The sequence below is a fragment of the Blennius ocellaris genome, assembly GCF_963422515.1.
Source record: "Blennius ocellaris genome assembly, chromosome: 2".
NCBI classification, from domain to species: Eukaryota; Metazoa; Chordata; class Actinopteri; order Blenniiformes; family Blenniidae; genus Blennius; species Blennius ocellaris.
The window spans coordinates 22,185,392-22,205,941 of NC_137651.1; the positions used below are offsets into that span (position 1 = coordinate 22,185,392).

Here is a 20,550-nt window from a genome sequence, read left to right on the forward strand (position 1 = left end):
TCATGACGTTTCCACAGACGAGTTGCTTTCCTTCGAAGTTGAGGAGTGTTCGACTCATTTATCGTCGCTCTGCCGGACTTTCAAAGGCTCAATATCATAGAATCTTTATGTATGCAAATATTCTATTTCCTTTCGTCGATTGCTGTTGTGATTTCTTCTATTATTTCCACTATTGTCAGGGCAGTTGACCGATTCGTCTGAATATCAGAGCTGTTTTCATAGACTTACATGTGTGGTGACACCTCGTAGAAGTTGACCCCTCGGTACCGCTCCATGTGGTTCTTGGTGTAGATCTCAAGGTCTTTGTACGGGTTGACCGACACCAGCACGGAACCAATGTACGTCTGAAGAGCAGGGAACATACAGTCACGTGACATGGCGACGAGGACTGACGCGACGGCGTCTACGTCAGCGTTTCCACTCAAAGACGACCTCGGCATCGGCGCCTCCACTCACGTATATGAGGTTCTCTTTGAAGCGCTTGCGCAGGTTCTCGATGAAGGCGGCTTCGCTGGTGTAGTTCTCCAGCAGGACAAAGTCCTGCACCCCCACCCGGTCTCTGGCTGTCAGGGCCGACTCCATCATAGCCCGGACCCCGTCACTCGCCACCACCTGGAGGGGACGGAGGAGAAGACGGAGGAGGTCAGGCTCTGTGCGCAAACGGAACGAACACCATCAACGTACGGCGGCACTTCATCAATCACACTCTGCCCGGCTCACGTTGACGGAGCCAGAAACTCTGCGTCAAGCACACATGATCCATCTCCACTTATTGCCCCTCAACAGGCAATAAAAAGCAAAAGCATCACATTAAAGATAATTACTGACGAAATACCCGTGGCATTTTTTTTTCTTTTTAACCCCGCATTTGGAAATCAGTTCTTGTTCCGACTACAGCTCGGCGTATTCAAGTAAAGAGGATGCATCGCTGATTAAAAGTGTTGTGTTCGATATGGTATCTATAGTGAGTGTGGTTCAGGTGATGGGGCAGGTATTGTATTTCTAATACCGAAGGGACCACAACATCTGAAGTGCAGACAAATAAAAAAAAAAAAGTATGATCCTGATGAAGTTACAGGGAAAAAAATTCAAAAAAAATATTAAAGTGTTCTTTGCCACTTTAGAACAGTTGTGTTGATAGTGAACACCTTGCAGATGTCCTCCTCCACCTTCCTCAGATTTCAAAGAGGCGTCTTCACATGTCGTTTTTGTTTGATCAAGGGAGGAATAGTCCGTTTCTGATGAACTGAAGTAAAGACGAGGATCAGCTGCATCTAGAAACAAGAACTTGTTGAAGAACCAACTATTTAAAAAAAAAAAAAAAAGTGCAGAAACAATTCTCCTGAGTGTCTCTTTTCGCACAAACTCGCACTTCTGGGACATCGAGAAATTGTCAAGTCCCCCCCCCTTCACTGACTTCCACTTCTAATGCCAAGAAGCCGTTTGAAGTCTGGGAGGAAGTCTCAGACTTCACATGGATTCAAACACAAACAACACACAAAGAGGAGATTCACTGCTGGTGCATCTTTAAAACTTTCCTCAGAGATCCCAACAAACGACATTAACCACATCAACCGAAGCGCTGCGACACAAAAACATTTCGCAGAGTCAAAGCACTTACATTCTGAAGCTCATCGACGTGGTTGGTCAGGAACCCGTTTCCTATAATGCAGGCCTGAGTTTTGCGCATAAGATTACGAATGTCACTAACATTCATGTCTGAGATAATCGGGTAATCGAGTTGGATTCGGCCCAAAAAAACAACAAAAAAACAACAAAAGGAGACGAGCCGTGGCCGAGAGCAGCAGTGAAGAGACAGGCTGAGCGGGAACAGGGACAGACGACGCGCAGGGACACACACACGACAGAAAACACTCTGAAGTACAGCAGGTGTTGTTGTTGTTGTGTTGTGCAGCGTCGCACACTTCATCCCCTCAGGAGGCCGCGAGGAGAGAAGAGAGAAGAGACGGCATATTAATTAGCGCGAGGTGAGGACGAGAGGGAAAACCACGGAGGGGGATGATGGATGCCGGGTTATGACTCTGCTTAAACTGGAAAGTTAACGATACTCCCTGAAATTCCACACGGCAGCGCCCCCGACAGCACAACACATTAAATCACTGCGCACACACATATTCACGCACAGCATCTTGTCCATGTTTCACGCAAGTATGCATGAACATGTCTGATCCGAGGGGTTTCAAAGGGAGCTCCCCCCCGAGGGGAGGAACCGTGGGACGCTGCAGCGGACCTTCGTCTTGCCGTCGCACCGTAACACCTCAGGGGGCAAACAAAACCCAAGACCGCGGCAGGTTCCCATAAACCAAACAACCTCAGCTGGCAGCGCCTGTCATGTTTACGCGCTTTAATTAAGTGCTCCGCCCCTGGACTTCATCCTTACAACCTTCTCGAAGAGGCGAAGGCCGCGGCGAGCAGGCAGAGCGTGGGCAAGTTGATTTACTCTTATTATAGGACAGAGTTTTTATTATTGGACTTTTAAAAGAGCCTGTGATTTACAATGCTCACTATAAGCTAGATATGAAGTTGTTGTTTTTTTTTATTACACACAGGCTACTTTCATTCTACCGAAACTAGACGGATTTCTCAGTGTTAGAATACAGTAAATGCAGATTTAATGTGAAGCACTGTACACTGAAACAACAGGGATATAAATATAATGAAAATGATTATGTTCTGGCTATTAACTCCAAACCAAAGTCCAACCTCTAACATTTGGTCATAAATAGTTATGAAATAAGAAATGGCTAAATCAAGTTATTGATTCAGCCACACAGTGCAAATCAAGATCTGGACAAGTAACACATTCCAAGATAAGTCTTGCTTTAAGAGCAGCATAAACTGAAACAAAGTTCTGGATGAGATCAACAAGGTGGAAATCCTCATCAGAGCCCCTCGTCAGCTCTAATGAGGGACAAACCAAGGTTCAATAAACAACAACAAATAAAGTCTTGAATGATAAACAAATGTGACATGTCAAAAGCTAAATAGCACAGGTACATCTCAATATATTAGATTATCATTCAAAATAAAATAAAAAAACCTTATTTCAGAAAGTGAAAATGAAAACTCAAAATTCACAGTCTCAGATAATTAGAATATTATATAAGATTAATAAAAAAAAAAAAAAAAAAGAAGATATTTTCAGGCTTCTGAACAGAATGTTCATTTCCAAGCACTCAATACTTGGTTCTTGGCTTTTGCATGAATTCTGCCGGTAACTTTTTACATCTGATATCAGTTCTGTTAAATACAGTCATAGAGAAAAACACACATCGAGGGCGAGAGTCAAAGTGACGAGGCTTCTTGGTGTTATGATTTCTGCTTTGTATGTGCGGTAACTGTATCTCTCCACTCTCCTCTCACCGTGAGCTCTGGTGACCTGTTGTTTCACACATCCCTATGCAAAGCAAATACACTGCAGCTGGGAATGTGTGAGTGCACGTCTGAGTGTGTGTTGCATTCTTGCGTATCGGTCAAATCTTTTTAACGCCGCTCTCATCACCCGGTCGTCACAAGCACACATGGCATTTTGACGTTGGATATTGTCAAATCTAAGCTTTTTCTTCTGCACAATCCCGTCTAAAGTGAAGCACTTTCTCTTCGTCCAAACTGACACGCTGCTGCGGCTGCAGCTGGAAACATAGGACTTCCTGTTGAGCACCAGAGGTTTCCTGGGAAAGACTGAGCAGACGGACAAAACATGAAGGAATTCTCCATCTGGAGGTTGGGTGAGATTACGATTCAGGGCAGCAGAACTGACATTCATTTACATGAAGGCGTCAGGGTATAATACAGAACTCTCCAAATATTATGGCGCCTGTGAGGAAAGAAACCAGAGTCTTGCTTCCTCGCCGCTCCCCCTCCTCTTCCTCTATACATTCCCTACTCTCCTGCACTCACAATTCTCGTTTCAGTGTCTGGTTCTCTCTCTCCCTCTCTATGACTTCATTGTTTCCTCAATGCTTCTTCGACTGTTTGGCTTTCCTGCGGGTAATGCAGCACACCGGACCTCCACCCGTTCTCAGGAACACACCGGTCCCCACATTTCGTCATGTTTTCCAAATCCTGTGCGGCAAACAGGGCAGCTCAGAGCCACGATCTTGAAGAAATACAACCCTCTGCTTGTCTTACACACCGAAGATCCACAACAGTAAAACCCAGTATGGTGAAACACATTATAGTACAGTCCGGTTTCATCTCGAGTGGGCCAGACTGGTGAAATACGGTTATAATGACCTTTAAATGTAAATATAAAAAAATAAATGATTCTCATTTTTGGAATCAGACTCTTGTTACCACCCCTTGTCGAGACACAGACCACTGCAGACCAGGAACACTGCACAACTGTCGTTTTGGAAGGTGCTCCTTCCCCCATTAATTGTCAAACTCGCTCTAATCCTTACACATGTTTTCCACCTCGAGCACATTAGCCTTGAGGCCAAAATAATCATTTTGCACAGTACGATACCCCACACCGACAGGTGCCATGACAAAGAGGTAATTAGTGTTATTCACTTCGCTCGACAGTGGCTGATTGGTGTTTTGACTCATGCGGGGTCACTGAGGACAAACGGTGTTTGACTCTCTGCCTGAAATCACTTCACAGCTACTGAAGGATCTGCGCCGAAGTTTGTGGAGACACTCGGACTTTTCTCGAACTCCTACCCACCAGATGGACTGCAACGAGGACCGTTTATCAGAACAGATTATTTTTTTTAGAGAATGAAGTAAGGGGCGCCATTGTGGTATGGTTGCTCTCCTTCTACCATCGGAATGGGAGAAAATGCAAGTTTTTGAAAATGCTCCAACTCTGTCTTCACGCAGACGGGGGAAATGCACGTTTTTTTTTTTTTTTTATGTAGCTATAAATAAAAGGGTAATTGTTCTGCACATGTGCGAGTCTATGGACAATAACAACAATGGCAGCCTGCAGGGTGTCTGGACTCCCAGTCCATATTCTCCTGGGACTTGTTTAACAGTTGAGTCACTGTAATAGCAATCCAACGTCATCGTCTGTTCATTAGAATGTCCTCTATTACGCACGTGTTTGTGGTTTCATTTAAAAAAAGAAAAGCAAACATCCACACCCATTAGTGGCCAGGAGTGCTCACTACATTGTTTTCACCGTTTCTGTGTAAACATGGAACATGAAAAAACTCAAAACTGATTTTCACTTCAAGCATTGTTGTGTAAACAGTGCCCAAGTGTCCTTGAGCAAGACAACCTCAAAGTGTCTGCCGATGGATGGCTCAAGCACCTTGGATGACAGCTGACACCATTGGTGTGTGTGTGTGTGTGAGATTGTAAAGCAGTTGTAAGCGCACTATTAACGTGAAACCCATTTTAATATCACAGTTTCACAGCAGGATAATCCAGGACTCCAATTGATTCAGCTTGAAATCTCAAAAACTTTCACATGCATCATTTGATTTGGTTCACTGCACTTATAAAAGTGGACCGAAGGTCACACAAGGTCATACAGCTACAGCTGCACCATTGCGGCGCTCTTGCCTGAAGAAAAAAGAAAGAAAAAAACAACAACACTCAGTCGGAAATTCACTATGGTTACATAAGTTACTTCTTATATTTTGTCTTCCAGATAATTCACCATTTATTTAGTCTTCAGAGAGTCAATGAGTTTACACACCTGTACAAATAAAGCAGACTATCAGAGGAAGTGAACTCGAGAAGCCAAAACAGCACCTTAAGTATTTTTGATAGACGAGAGACAAAAGCAGAACGCATAGTGGCTGCACCGCCATTTGCACACCCCAACCTTCAACAAAGACTAAATCTACCACCTTCCTGCCCAAAGCCAAGCATTGCTCAGTGAGTAGGCGAAAAACAAGATAGAGGGCCAAAAAGCTCCATTCACGTTAAATCGCCAAATCCCTCAGAGAGAAATTAACGAACCAATCAAGGTAACTGATGTAACAAAAATCAATTTACCAACACGATCTCACAAAAAAAAATGTTTTCCCATAAGAAAAAGAGTCTTTAACTTTCAGTCTTTTTAAATCCTTAACCATGTGCACTCAAATGATCCACCCTTGAAACAGCAAATATGGACTGTGAAACAACCAAATCAACTTGTACCTCCGCTGTCAGACTCTATACACTCCTGGATCCGTATTGTCAAAAATTAAATGTTTTTTTTTTTTTTTTGTCATTACAGGAAAAACTCAAAGACCTCAAGGATTCTGTGCTTTTTGTTTTTCAGCAATTTACAACAAAGCGGCTACAGGCCAGGACAACAGAGGAAAGTTTGACAACAAACAACAAACATTACACTTTTCAACGATCCGTCATCAGTTATCCAATGTAACCGCAGAGTCTCGACTGTAATATTCCTAGATATGTAAACGAAATGTTACGCTTCTTATTCCTGTGCTTCCTCCTCCTCCTCCTCCTCCTCCTCCTCCTCCTCCTCCTCCTCTCTGCAGTGCCCGTCTCCTCTCTCAAGTGACAGCCTGAGCGAGCGGCCACATCCAAGAGAAGCAGATATAAGGTGGAGAAAGCAGAGGGATTTGATCATCCAGCCGGGATGTGAACAATAGCAGCTCTCTCCTTGACCTTTACATCGCCTGGGCCGTGCTCGCACGGCTCAGATGTCACACTGTTTATGTAAACCTCCTCCAAGCCGTGGCTTCCAGCGCACCATACAGTGACACACGATGGAAGTATGGATTGATACCGATGAGAACATTCCACATGATGGGGGAAAAAATATTATCTTTTTTTTCCCTCCTCAGCCTTTTTAAAAAAAAAATTCTGTCCACACCTCACTGTGAACACGGCTCAACACGAGGCTTCAGGGCATGTAGTACACATGCCAGGCCTTTAGGGGCGCTGTGAGAAGACAGAGCACATAGAACTTTACAAGTAGATTCCTGCTCATAAACCTCAATATAATTCTCTGCGGCCGTGCTCTTCCTGCTGTTTGCATTGTCGCTCGACAGGAGCTTGTCGTCCCTGATTGTTGTGGTTATTTGATGACATCACGGACCGTGGTGAGGGTGGAGATGTGTGTGTGTGTGTGCGTGTGGGGGGGGGGGGGGGGGTGTACGTCATCTATTTTCCACAGATGATCCTCATTGCCGTCTACACCCTATCCACGGACAATTTGTTTTAACTTCTTTGAGATAACTTTTTTTTGCGATTAATCTGCCGACTTTGATCATTAGAAGCTTGTAATTTGACGCTAGCATCATCTTTTGCTGGATGCTTTTGCACATGGATCAGACGACCATATTTAGAAATCGACATTGCTTTTGTTTTTTGTTCCAAACAGAGAATTAAACCATTTGTTTGGCAATAATCCTCAAACATGCTTTTAAGCTTGTTCATTTCACAATTTGGTCACTTTTTATGTGGAACCATGAGAGGTCTAGATGTTGCATTTTAGTTCTGGAGAATCACAAAAAGCTTCTTCTGATGTCAGCTTCATGTGTTCGCTGCAGTTCAGTAACAACAAACAAATAAGTGAAATGTGGTCTTCTGTTGATGCCCATTACTAAACGAATGTTTTGCCCTTTGTCTACATTTTTCCGCCATGAATCAGCTGTCTGGCGCTGATCTCACCCGCTCTTCTTCCCTTGTCCCGTCTTTGCTCGCTGGTCCACACAAAAGGGCATGAAGTGTAGAAATACTGATGGATTTCTCAGACATGAATGCTGCTCTTGTAAAAAAAAAAAAAAAAAAAAACTACTGTGAGACAAAACTGAGGCCAATAGTGACATCAGCAGCCAAGCATCAGCTGATGGAAAGCCGCTGGTTTTGTTGGGATTCAAAAGGCAAAGCACAAATGACGGAAGGTTGGTCAAGGTGGCCTCTGGTCAATAACAGATCTGTCAGTACCGCTGAGGGCGTGAGTGAAACAAACGCCCTCTGGCTTTGAGCGTTTCACTCTTCAGAGAGCTCTGTAAAGCCGTCAGACAGGTGGAGCGAGCTGGCTGCAGAAATCAACCCGCCTGCGTGAAGAAATGAGGGTTAAAACAACAAAAGCAGAAGCTGGGAGGACTCTGGTTATCGTGCAGGTGTTGTTTTCTATTCATGCACCTTTCCTGTATGTTTGCCTGAAATATGAAAGAATGGATAAGGAAACAATCATCTGCTCTAGACTCACTTCAAAGTCACATATTTATCTTTTTTTTCCTGAATTTGTAGACACAATAATGCCTAAAACTACAGGAACTCCTCCTCTGAGATCAGTAGGAAGGTTCCTCTTCATTCGTCTGTTGTGGAAAGACAGACGAGTACGTGTCCATACTGTCTTGCAGCACGGGAAATTGAAATTAAGTCTGACTCTCTCCCTCTGTCGAAGCTGAATCCTCACCCTCTCTTCTAATTGATCAAATTTTCCAATTCCTAACTTACCCGACCCCACCGATACTCCATGTACGAAGAGGTTCGGTGCGTTCAAGTCATCGGGGTTTGTACTCCAGGCGCGAAACGACTCCGAAGCCGCTTTAATCGCAAATCGAAGCTCCCATCACGGCTCGGGGCTTGACCCGGTTTAGAAAGTGACTCGTTGGCGAAGCCCAACGTAAAACTACCTACTGAACTCGAGTCAGACGTGCTGCTCGCAACAATGGCAACTGTGTCGAGAATGTCTGGCTGCATTGGGCGGTCCTGATAAGTGTGTCATTCCTGCGACGTGCACATCTGCTGCTGCTGCAGGAGTGAGAGCGATCAGCAACATAACCAGACTGATCACTCTCACCCTCATAGAGCCAACATGTGCAATGTACGCATGGCAAAAGGGTTACTGGTCCATGCCCTGTGCATTAATGCCATTACAATTAATAGACGGAAATTGTGAGATGAGCCAACGACAATTATAAAACGTGGGAACTGCTGACGTGTTTGTACCAATCACAAGGAACATAATTATGGCGACACTCAACATGGTTCCGTGTTTACCTCACAACGTGCCGCCGTAGTGGGTCATTCTGCCGAGTCAGCAAACGAGAGCATTTTCTTTTCTCCAGAAAAGCTGTGAATGCCAACACTGTTTTGTCACATGTATTTTCATAGCTCAGCCTAACATTTGTAGCCCCTTGATATTTTCTCCACGATTATCTGAGAAACAAAGTAATAAAAAGGTTTATTTTGTCTTCCTTTCTTTGGCTTTGACCCACGAGTGATGTGCAAGTTAATACCTAAATATTAATTATTTCGATTTCCGTTACTCGATTGATTCTCCAATTTAAATATTGATATTTACATTTTTTATTTCTATTTTTTGTGTGCTTATTTGTCAGTATTCAGAGCTGGCACACTATTTAGTCAGAACTGTATAAAGCTCCAGACGAGCCGGGTGACAGCTGACAGTCGTGTTTGTAGGCAAGATGAGGAATTAAAGAAAACTAATTTCCCCCAGGTCAACTGGTCTTGGAAGACACTTGGTGACAAGTGGCGTCATCATCCAATGCTCTTTTGTGAGAACACAACACCACGTCAATAATCCACACTCTGGTCCGTTAAAACCTTGATTTTAAAGAGCTGCGCACCCCTCCATTTATTCAGACTGGCCTTTATTACAATGCATCCAGCCAGGAGACGACATTGATCACATATAAAAGTCCCTAAGTCTGTATACCCATGTTTTGGTTTTTTTTTGCAATACTTTCCAATAACAGAGTATGTTCACTGATTGTGTTGCTGGTGGAAACCCCAAAAACAACAGGTCGGAGCCACTCGGACTGCAGCTCTTGGTCTGGTTCCAAATCAAGCGCGGTACGGTTCAGTGGACGTACGACTGAGCACCAGATGTGACAGTTTGTTTGAACTGCTGCCTCTGTACAGCAGATCCTTATTAATGTGAGGAATTCCTCAGTCGGCTTGGACAATTTCTTCAATTTCGTGCCGGTTGAGGAATTGTGTTAAAAGTGCGTCGAGTCCAGCAGGAAGCTCCGAACACTGGACGTTGATGCCTTTGTGTCTCACAGCACCGTTTCTCAACTCTCTGAGTTGATTTTTCATCACATGGGAATTTGCCGTTCCCACAAGCAGCATTTCACAAAGTCCATCTATCGAGCAGCGTTCAATCGGGTTGGACAAAAATGTCAACATGCACATCCAGTGTTGTGTAAAAAGTGTTTGGGGGGAAAAAAAAGATACCCAGACCTTCCTGGCTGTATCTGATAAAGTCAACAAAATCAACAAGGAGGCAAATGTTATTTCACGCCACAAATGCATAAAGAAAATATTCAACCAGCTTCAGTCCTTTGCGATATGTACAGTCTGCATGCTAATATCACGATCACAAGAAATGTTGAAATATACTGTGCAGCAGCCTTGGTTTCCATACTGGACGGGAAAGATAATCAGATCAGCTCCGTCTCAACGGTAAATTACTGGACATCAAATTAGATTATTTGAAACTATAGAGGGAATTCATCACGAGCTTCTGGACTCCATTATCCAGACAATTAGTGTCACACCAGGCAGGTTTGCACCGTGTGCAGAAATCTTGCTTTCATGCTTCCGTCTGTTGTGGTCTTTATCCAAACAACCTTTACGTACGACGCCATTGTTCACGCGAAGCAAACAAGAAGCCAACATTTTCTTTCTCTTCTGCTTTGATCTGACCACCCGGCCACATCACACCCAAAACCACTTCCCTCCTTCTTCTTTTTAATTCATTAACACGCTCGCTCTCAATGTCAGCCAAGGCCAAAAGAATGTGGCCGCCCCGGCCGCACAACACCAGAGTGTGACTGCCTCACCCTCAGGCAACACACACACACACACACACACACACACACACACACACACACACACACACACACACACACACACACACACACACACACACACACACACACACACACACACACACACACACACACACACACACACACACACACACACACACACACACACACACACACACACACCGATAGGGAACAAACTTTTCCACATCTTCAATAGACCCAACATGAACATGACAAATACAGAGTGGGGCTGTGTGAGGATGCTGGCCTCAGGGTTCGACTGAGGAGGAGGAGGAGGAGCCGTCAGGTGAATAAGGGGTGTGCCTGGATTCCACTCTCACCTGAGTCCCTCTCACCTGTGTGTCCTTGAAGTGCGGGGGCACGGGCGATCGAGTGTCGTTGCACCGCGACTTCTAGAGCAAATCTCCCCGACGTCCCCGCGTGTCTGAACCCCGCCTCCACACAGCTGGACCACAACAACCCCTCATATTCCCAGCTCTTTTTACCCGCATGTCTTACCGTGGGTCTGTACTTCATGGCTCCTGTCCCCCCCGCCCAACCGCCCGGCACTCGATTATTCTCCTCCTTTCCAGAAAGGGCTTTTTCTCCTTTCGCCCCGCTGAACCTGACCTTCTTCGACGGCCCCAGCGGGAAGAATGTGGCCTCCCAGCGCCGTCGCGTCACGACCACTATTTAGCCGAGAGTTTGTTTTTAGAAGCCGGGCCCTCCGTCCTGAGAGCCAGCTGCCATAGCTTCTCCTCTTACTGCCCGCTTGCACACGCTCAACACACCTCTCCCTCTCTCTCTCTCTCTCTCTCTTTGCTCACCCACTTTTCTTCCCCCTCCCTTAAGAGTCCCTGTGTTGGGTGACACACCTCCCACCCTCCTCCCTCTCTTTCAGTGCTTTCCCCATATCTCCACACATGCTAAAAAAAAAAAACGAAGAAAAAATTACCTCTCTGCTTTTAAAAGAAGTGACGGCACGTCCTCCATCATGCACACATCTGGCTTCAGCCACCCCATGAGAAAGAAAGTGTCCTGAAGCCAAAGGGGTTAGCAATGCATGTGGACCTTCATGCATGTATTAAAATTTTTTTAAAAAGACAAGAAAAAGTAGTAAACCCGGCACACGAGTCAGTAAATAATCATCTATTAGAGCCGTAGAGTTTCCATTTCCTTCCCTCCCAGCTCTCCTCCACATGCAGATTTACAAGATGAAACAGAAATCAGGCGGGCTGCTCCACTGTCATAAACAGGGCTATTGATGCTGCACACACACACACACACACACACACACACACACACACACACACACACACACACACACACACACACACACACACACACACACACACACACACACACACACACACACACACACACACACACACACACACACACACACACACACACACACACACACACACACACACAGTCAGCATCATTAGCCCAATATCATTACTGAAAGGGTACAGTCCAGACCAGTCCGACACACACACACACACACACACACGGACCTGAAGAAGTAAGAAACCACGTTGGAGCTCCGCAACATCAAGTGAACGTTCACTGTTTAATGACACTGTAAAGTGTTGCCATAACCTAAGATTCACGATAAATACAAACACTTACGCAGATGAGGTTTTATACATTTGTGCCTTAAGGAATGTTTGAGCAACATTTGCTCTTTCTCTCAATGAAGTGACGCTTCTCAATGAGTTCATCTTTTCTTAATAATTGTGGAATAAACAATAAATATGCAATATATGGTGCGGTTGTAATCTAAATTAGTGTCAAAAACGCCAAAAGTTTCTGGTTTCTATGAGGTAGCCAATTAAGTATTTAACTACACTCTAAATTTAACCTTATTTTTCATTCACATGAACAAATGTGTATGAACTACATGACCCAGCATGGTGGACCCCATAAGGTCGGTTGAGTTTCAGGCTCGACGAGGAGAGGAAACAAAAAAAAGGTCACACACACACACACACACACACACACACACACACACACACACACACACACACACACACACACACACACACACACACACACACACACACACACACACACACACACACACACACACACACACACACACACACACACACACACACACACACACACACACACGGCTGGGGCAGATCAAAGGCCTGGGCGGGTTAATGCATCAGCTTGTTAACACTAATAGCAGCCGACATGTCGCAGGCAGTGGGCGTGTGCTGCCCAGAACAAAGAGGAAGACACGTTTCCACGACATGAGCCGGAACGATACCGTTAACAAGGTTCAATCCGAGGGGCTCAGCGGAGTTAAGTCAACAAGTGGGGAAGGAATCTGATCGGAATATTCCTCTGGAGGGAATTATGTGTTGGTTGTGGTGGCTGCAGTGAGGCGATAAAGCCAAAAGCTCGTCTGACCTTGAAGTTTATTATTACAGCTGACGCGACTATTATTCGTTGTGCCAGTGACAAAACTAATAAATGACCCTTTCCATCGCCACGGAAAAAACTTTTTACATACTTTAAAGATCAGTTAAAATCGGTACAGGGAAGGATAACACACAATTTTTTTTCGAGTCCCCTAAATATGCAGACATCTATTGACATTAAAACAGTAGAAACTAAGCTGCATGCCATCGGGTAAAAGTGTAATGATTACGGTACGATTCGGGATGAACACTTACGCAGGTGACATTAATGCCTCTGTGCTTTGAGATTTCTGGCCATGTGACAAATTCCATTCTTAAGATTAAAAGAAAAATCAGCATTTCCACCTGTTCTTGCTATCCATGATGAGGTTGTGCAAAAGGGTCAAACTGTCGAATTACAACTAATCACATCCTGCAAACAGACCTTTTTATTAAAGCGATTTGTAAGGAAACACTGAACAGAAGCGGAGTGTGTGCCCACAGTCTTCCTGCAGCGCAGAGATAATAACGAGGAACATCCTGGTCCGAGCTGGAAGATGTTCCAGCCGCCGCGAGCCGGAGAAACCCCACTTTACCAGCCTCATTAGCACGACTCGCTCCTTCCTGCACATCTGAAGGAGCGAACTCGTAAAGTCGGGGAATTCCGACTGTGTGTGTGTGTGTATGTGTGTGTGTGAGAGAGGGTTTTTAAGGTTAACATTGGAGGAGAGAAGGTTAATGAGGGAAAAAAGTCTATAACCTGCGGCGACATGTGGCTCTTTATTTAGCTGCTCTGCAGCGGCAGAAGCAACCTGAGCATTTTTGTAGTTCCACCTTGGGATTTTTTTTTTTTTTCAAAAAGTTTGTGTTTTCCATGGCTCCGTGAACAGACACCCAAAATGCAACAAACAGTTTTCATTTGAAATCGCTGCTGCGTAAATGGCTAATTCTGAAAATTGGCCTTGTCAAAAGTGAACTTCATGAATAAGACACACTTTTTGTATGTATATTAAAACTCCTTATCTTTATGAGCCGTGTTTCACTGATTTAAAAGGTTCTACACGTTTTGCTGCAACAGATGACTTTTATTTGGTATCAAAAACGTCTGTGCAGGTCATAAAAGTTGTCCTCCTGCTGTGGAAGACGGCCGTGGCTCCTCCCTCCTCGTTCAGCCAAGGTCACGCCTGGAATCACTCCTGTCGCGTTCCGCCTGCAGACGCCAGGAATCCCTCGGCCTCTTTCAGTCGACACAGAGTTGTAAAGCTCGAGAAAATGGTTTATCTGCGCAGATTGCAGTGTGTGCATTAGTGCACATGAAGCTTCAGAGTGCCAAACACACTCTCTCTCTCTCCCACAGCGCCCTCTACTGGTCACCTCCAACCCCCCCCACGGCGTGCAGTGCTGCTGCAGAGATAAGACATTAAAGTTTGCAAGCGTGGTTTGATGGCAGCAACAGCGCGAGCGCAGGAATCCCGAGTAATGTCTTCCAGACGCCCGGTCCGGCACGCTGCAACCCAACGACAGGAAATGAGCTCCCGTTAAGACGCTCAACCTCCGGCTCTCCGAGCGAGCGGTGCACTTCACTCCTGTGTTTGTCCCTGCAGGCTCATGCTGAGGCAGCACGTTGGCCTCCAGGACGGATCTGACCGCCAGGATCAGCCTCAGCTGGCAGACTTTTAACCCTTTGCCGTCCGTCTTCCACTTCCGAGCCACACGTGAACGCCCCGACCTTTACGCAGCGGTCACATTCCATGTCGTCAGTTTTGACCAAGGTCAAAGATTCTTGCGTAACCAGGTTGTATAAATAGCTCATCTGATAATGTTTTACGCAACATTTTCAGCTTATACAACGCTATTTCTTTGACTAAAAACACTTCCGTTTTCCATTGTTTCACATTATGCATGAAAACACAACTGTCAAATATGGCTTCTACTTAATTTTACAAATAATTTTTTTTGTATTTTATGTGAATTGGGAACAAGCTGTCAACTTTTATCATTAAAAAAAAAAATTTAATCCTATTAATTTTACTGTTTTTAAATGGAGTAAATATTGACGTGAACAGTGTGTAAAGATCATAAACCTCCTGTATATTGTTGGGTGTTGGCTTTAAATGAGATTATGCATGTTAACCATGTTCACCACATGTGTTTTGTAACTAGTTTGAGCATTCATGAAAGAGCAGAATATGTACCAGACCAGAGGAGCTACGATTCATTTTGCATTTAAACGTAAAAAAAATTTGTTGACACTCGAATATCAAATGTTTCTTTGTAAACAGGCCAGGTCAATATATAATGTGGTGGAAATGTATTACATGCCATATGTAAGATCATTAGTCAAATTAGTACAAATAGCTTAGCATGCAGCATTGAATGTAGCCGATGAGGCTGGCGTCAAATGACAAACGCGACATGCTTTGTGCGAGCAGGCGCCTTCGTATGTAGAATGACAATGCATCACCTTTAAAACACGTCCTAGTGAAAAAAAACAAGCTATCAGGCGAAAGCGACCAGCACCAGCTGGAACCCGTCTGGTGGAACCACCCTCTTCCACTGCTCCCACACACCGGCGGAGGCAACAATACGGCACATTCACTCTTTTATGACTCAAAATCTATAAACGACGCGACATAAAAGCACTGCGAGGGGCATAAAGCCATGGAAACAATACAAACATTGTGGCGTAACAGCCGTCGCCGGCGCTCTTCCAAGTTCGATCCACGACGCTCAACAACCAGCTTCAAGTCCAGCACGACACATTTATAATATTTGAACAAGAGTGTGGCGACATAGTGCGTGTGTTATTGCAGTGCGTGTCTTTTCCTGTGTCTCGATCGAAGATTTTATTTAAACGCTTGGGCAGAATCAGGGACTACTTGATTTGAACTCCGTGGGAAATCTGACCCCCTCCTCTTAAATTCTTCTTTCCTCTCTCACTTCCTCTTCGCTGAAGTTTGTTCAGTTATCTTGGATATATATATATATAGAAGTTTTCCACTCTCCCTGAGTGGGCCCTCTGGCCCGGGGAAACACGGCTTGGGAAATTGCTGTGGCGTAACATCATGCCACGCTTATCTGCAGTGTTTAGATGTGAGCGGTGCGAGACGAGCCCGGCCAAGGATCTCAATAGTTCAGGGTGATTTCAATACTACAACAGAAGTACTGAAAACAGATTCCTGCGACTAAATGGACCAACAATAAAGGGTATTTGTCCAACACTGGCCACTCTTTCAGTGGGGAAATTCTCCGCTCGTGAAACTACGCTCACATGAATAGCGACATGTCCGAGCTGCACGTGTATGCATTTGACCAATATAGTGTGACGAGTCCAGGCCGGTGAGTGTTGAAGTTGAAATATCACCGTTTGCACAATATCTTTTGCGTCCCCCCCCCGGTATCACGGCGAACTAGAGGACATGAGTCACTGCTACGGCCTGCAGAGTGTTGCTGATCTGCGAGACTTCCCACTCGTCCATTCAGCTTCAGCCGCTGGATTCAAACACCAATGTGGTAGCGTTGCGCAGCCTTTCCTTCCTCACGCCACTCCGCGCCGTCTCGTCCATTCAACCACTGCACAATCAGCGGCGGCTGCTCCATGTCCGGAAAAGCGACGCGCCCCCCGCTGCATTGGTCTGATCAATCAAACTGTGAATCAATTAGTCTGATCGTCTTTTATGACCCGATTAAGAGTGGAAGTGCAACGACGGGCGCGCGGAGCAATCCATCCTCACCCCGGCCTTAAACCGACTGACTGTGTGTGTGTGATGACGGTGTTGATCTTCTGTAATGGAGGTTAAAAAGTGACAGATTCATCTCTCTGCAGCTTTTTGTTCAAAATGTATGAGTTCTTTAATACGATTGGTGGAGCCTCTGGGAGGATCAGCTGGAAGTGTGCCAAATCATCCTGTGATTCATTTACACGTACCAGTATTTAATGATGCGTTATTTAGCTATCATTTAAGTATCTCACAATGGCATCATTTTACCATCTTGTATAAAGATTGTCATTATCATTTGATGTTGTCATTTCAACGTCAAATTTCTCTCGCTATGCTTCTTATCCGTCAACTTGGATTCTGAGCGTTCATCCTTGTGCTCAGACATTTTTTTGGCTGCTTTTATTTCCCCAGTTAAAAGTGTGTGCGTGTTTTTTTCTCCACTTTTTGTGCTTTTATGAGGCTGTGGTTCGAGTCTCATACTGTATTTTTCATTTATATAGATTTTTTTATATATTCTGTGTAAATGTGTGTATGGGTATGGGTATGTCAGATTACATAAGTTTGACTTCTTAAAGCCAAAAAAAAAACATTTAATACAAAAAATTATTAAAAAGCAGAAATTCCAAAGATAAAGTTGAGATGCGAATAATACAGATTAGAAGTCAAGAATTATTCAAATGTTCTTACAAAAAAAAGTAAAGAAATTTAGAATATTAAATGGGGAAATACAAATTCAAGCTTGAGTTTGTTAATGTTAATATTAAAGCGTCATATTTATATTTAATATGTAAAAGAAAACCTCACACAAGCAGCTTCTTTCTTAAATTAATGTCATGTGTAGTTTGCACTGTTTACACTGTAGTAATAATGCAGCACGAGTTATATAATTGTACAGAATGTTTCCTTTAAACATATTCAAGCAGGAATGCGTCGTGTCATCCAACATCAGCGATTCCCTCAGTTTCTCCTCAGCCGTGGAAATGAGTTTTTCTATCGATGTTGCACGGTTGCATCATGACGAAGACGCCCTGGACTGAGGGGGTCACATGGTTCAGTTTCAGTGTGAGCTGTGAGGATTTCATCAGCGCTAATGCTTTAGCGGCATCGGGATGTTCAGCCAACGCCAGAGAAGTATGGTGCAAATTTTAAAAACATTCTCAAACATAAATACACTGTACCTCTCTTGTACCGCAGGCAAATGTATATCAATCTTTATTTATATATATATATATATATATATATATGTTTAAAGTGAAATCGCATCATTTGTGTTTTCATTTCAGAAGAGTTTGAACTATATTCGTATGGACACACGAGCAGGTTGGATGGTTATTATGGCGATTCTCAATTATAAAACTAGCGAGTCGCAGGACAACATGGACAACACGGACTGGGAGTCATGACACCCTGGAGGCCGCCATTGTTATTATTACCCATCTACTCACATGTACAGGAGAATTATTTTCTATGTTTCTATGTTGCTTTTTTTTGTCGTCATGGAAACAAAACCCCAAAATGCAACAATGTTGCCAATTTTCACTTGAAATCATCGTGTAAATGGGACACTGGAAACCATCTTTATTGCTACAGTGTCATCTGCTCAAAAGTGGTCATGAATGGATTTCTGGAACGAAGCAAAGGCAGCGAGGAAAAGTTTTCAAACTGAATATTTGCATTGCGTCATTCATTGACTTATTTAAAATACACACACCTAGTCTGGAAGATTTGGGGTTTTTTTTTTTGGGTCGTCTCAGCAGTTGCGTTGTGATTGACTATCATCTATATTCCCGTGTGTATTGAATGTGAAACCCTCAATCAAGGAAGTATAAATGAGGAATTACTGGTTTGAAAGCAGTTTCCCAGTATCCCTGAGAGTATTAAAAAGAATTACGCAGTGCAAGCGTACAAAACTCTTCAATCTCTCTCCGTGTACCGTTACTTTCCGGCAGCACTGGAATTCTTCAGGCTCCTTCATCTCAACAAAGACATTGTAATTGGTACCAATACAAGTCATTACAAGCGGTTTAACTCTATATTTCACATGAACTCTTGGCTTCGCTGTCAACGCAATCTGCAGGACGAAAGCCAGAAGGGGATAAAAAACCTTAAACACACTGGCTGCAAATCATCTCATGAAGGGAAAAATCCAAAGCTTCGCCGCGCAACTCTTTGAGTCGTTAAAAGACCGTTCCCAAGTCGCTGCAAATCTGCACGTCACTCCTCCAACAAACACACACGATGACAGGAACGGGGAGTTGATGTGAGCCAGACTGCTACAGCATCACCGTCTCTCTCCACGAAGCTTTTACACAATTCTTCTTCCCCCGCTGATCCTCTGCATATTTCATTATTTCATAACATAGTAACTGGACCCATTCAGGCATCCGTTTCCTCAATTACAACCATTCAATCAAGCAAGTATTGGGGATGAGACATTTAATGTGTAATTGATGTGTAATCTTTTGTAATCTAACTTAGTACTCCCCCCGCAGCACGTTTTTGTTGTTGTTGTTTAATCATCAAATATTAAAATGCCTAACAATAAGACTGGAAAATCCCCCAAAAATTAACTGCAAAACGTTCTTGGTGAACTTGAGGGGTTTATAGATCGCAGTGCACAGTATCGGGTCAGATGGCACATCTCCAATACGCTTTAAAGCTGAAAAATGAAGACGATAGGGCACACTGCTTACAGAGCATTGTATCATCTTACACCGTCTTACAGCTCAAGGTCGCCATATCCTCATGTTATTGTTGGCACAATATCTTCAGAAACCCTTCAAAGATTTTCATAAGAATTACTACAATATTCAATATTTGAAAATATTTCCTCGTCACGTCTCTGAAAGGTAGTTGAATAGAACAATTCATTATCTGAAGATACTCGGTTTCCCACAGCAACGACATAAAATAGCCACAGTAAAGTGCTTTCAGATGGTTTTCTCCTTTATATCACAACTTTGGTTTTTTTGTCTGAAGTTTTCTTGTCCAATAAAATCCACAATCGAGGACGGTAGTTAGAATCTTAGGTGTCATATCAACACAAAGTCGTTTCCAACAGACACATAACAGTTCCCTGTTCCCCGACAACTAGTCAGACCATCACCTAACAACTTAATCCTAGTCCACCGTCTGTAATCCAAGCCCTGATCGCCAACATTTAATCCCAGCGCCCCAAACATGTCCTCTTAATCTGGGCCTCCAAAACTTGACCATAATCATAATCCTAAACCCAACAGTGAACTTGATCCAAGGCCAACCAACGTTTACATTACAATGGCATTGTTTGTGAAACAACCACGTTAACGACTTCCATCGGGCCGCGGCGACATCTCAAATCACATCACGAAACATTCCCAGAACCAGCGGAGACAAGTGAGGGTTTGAGAGCTGGTGAAGGAGGCGGCGGACCAAAAGGGAAGAGAAACACACAAAAACAGAAATGAAGCGGGAAAGAAAATAAATAAATAAATAAATGGCAGCACGGGGCGGGCGTGATGTCAGAGCCGAAGAATGTGAGCCATGTGGGCGGCAAACAAGAGTCGGGGAACGGACGAGACGAGCAGGCAGAAGAGAGCGACAGAAATACGATGAAAGAGAAGTAACAGCGAAAAGAAAGAGGATGAGAAGCAGGAAGCTGGTGACAGATGGCGAAAGTGTGACACTGCAGAGGAGATA

General features: G+C 44.1%; 1 protein-coding gene across 4 annotated transcripts in view; it reads right to left on the minus strand.

The window, feature by feature from the left end:
• Nucleotides 1-20,550, minus strand: part of LOC308136452 (unconventional myosin-Ic-like) — a 63,978-nt gene that overhangs the window by 23,180 nt on the left and 20,248 nt on the right. For 2 of the 4 annotated variants that reach the window (XM_080504789.1, XM_080504791.1), the window contains exons 2-3: nt 457-612; nt 229-344 (exon numbers count right to left, since the gene is read on the minus strand). In XM_080504789.1, coding sequence (XP_080360915.1) covers nt 229-344; nt 457-612 — 272 coding nt within the window. Of the gene's footprint in view, nt 1-228; nt 345-456; nt 613-1,621; nt 1,753-11,258; nt 11,423-20,550 lie in introns of those variants that run through there. The other 2 variants (XM_080504790.1, XM_080504788.1) reach the window with 2 other exon arrangements.